At 43.6% G+C, this 970-nt stretch overlaps 1 protein-coding gene across 1 annotated transcript in view; it reads right to left on the minus strand.

The window, feature by feature from the left end:
• The window catches only part of LOC102498413 (phospholipid-transporting ATPase IB-like), a 211,413-nt gene that overhangs the window by 148,236 nt on the left and 62,207 nt on the right, over positions 1-970 (minus strand). The window contains 1 exon segment of the mRNA XM_014592016.2: positions 1-74. This exon segment is cut by the window's left edge and continues 7 nt beyond it. Within this exon segment, the coding sequence (XP_014447502.1) occupies positions 1-74 (74 nt within the window).

Consider the following 970-nt stretch of genomic DNA (forward strand, 5'->3'; position numbering starts at 1 on the left):
AGGAATAGAATCAGGATCTGTACATTGGTCACTTTCTCAACCTTCGATCTCTTGAGAGGAGACTTGACAGAATTCTGCATGAGAGCACACATATACATACATACATGCACACACACACAGCCCCACAATTTTTTTAAAAATTTGAAAAGGGATTATAGTGTACATATATTTTGATGTCAAGCAAAGTAAAAATTCTAGCATTCAAAAGCAGAACTTATCTTGTGGCAAATAACTAACAGAATCCTAGTGTGCCACATTGTGGAATGAGTATGGATTTTCCACTCCAGCCTCAAAGAGTTTTTCTTACTTCATAGAAGACATATTTACACAGCAGATTTATCTCTCAAAGTTCTAGGATTCCTAAAAACACCACCATGGTTAGGACCGGCAGATGGCATAATGGTTATGTTACTGGACTCCCATATAGTCGACCGTGGTTCTAGTCACGGACCTAGCGGCTTGAAACCCGTGCCGGGTACATGTGTGTGTGTGCCCAAAATCCCAAGAGGTGAATGGAGGAGACGGGATTGTGGTGTGGCAATCCCCCTTCGGGGTTGATTTCTTGCCTTCTGTCTCCCTGTCTCTCTCTCTGTCTCGCTGGCAAGTGCATGCACCCTATAACAAAAATCTCTTTAAAAAAACAACAACAACAACAACAACAGGGACCAGCAGATGACGTAATGGCTACGTCGCTGGACTCCCATGTAGTTGACCATGGTTCGAGTCCTGGACCCAGTGGCTTAAACTCATGCCAGGCACATGTGCATACCCAAGATCCCAAGAGGAGAATGGAGGAGAAGGGATTGCGGCATGGCCATATTTCCTGGGCCGGGGTGAGGGGGGGTGGTGATTTCTCACTTTCTGTCTCTCTGTCTCTCTCTGCCTTTCTGATGAGTGCATGCGCCCTATAGCAAAAAAAAAAAAAAAAAAAACGTCTCAAAAAAAAAAAAATTAAGGAAAAAATTTGGGA

This window comes from Tupaia chinensis, unplaced genomic scaffold (assembly GCF_000334495.1).
Source record: "Tupaia chinensis unplaced genomic scaffold, TupChi_1.0 Scaffold000634_1, whole genome shotgun sequence".
NCBI lineage: Eukaryota > Metazoa > Chordata > Mammalia > Scandentia > Tupaiidae > Tupaia > Tupaia belangeri.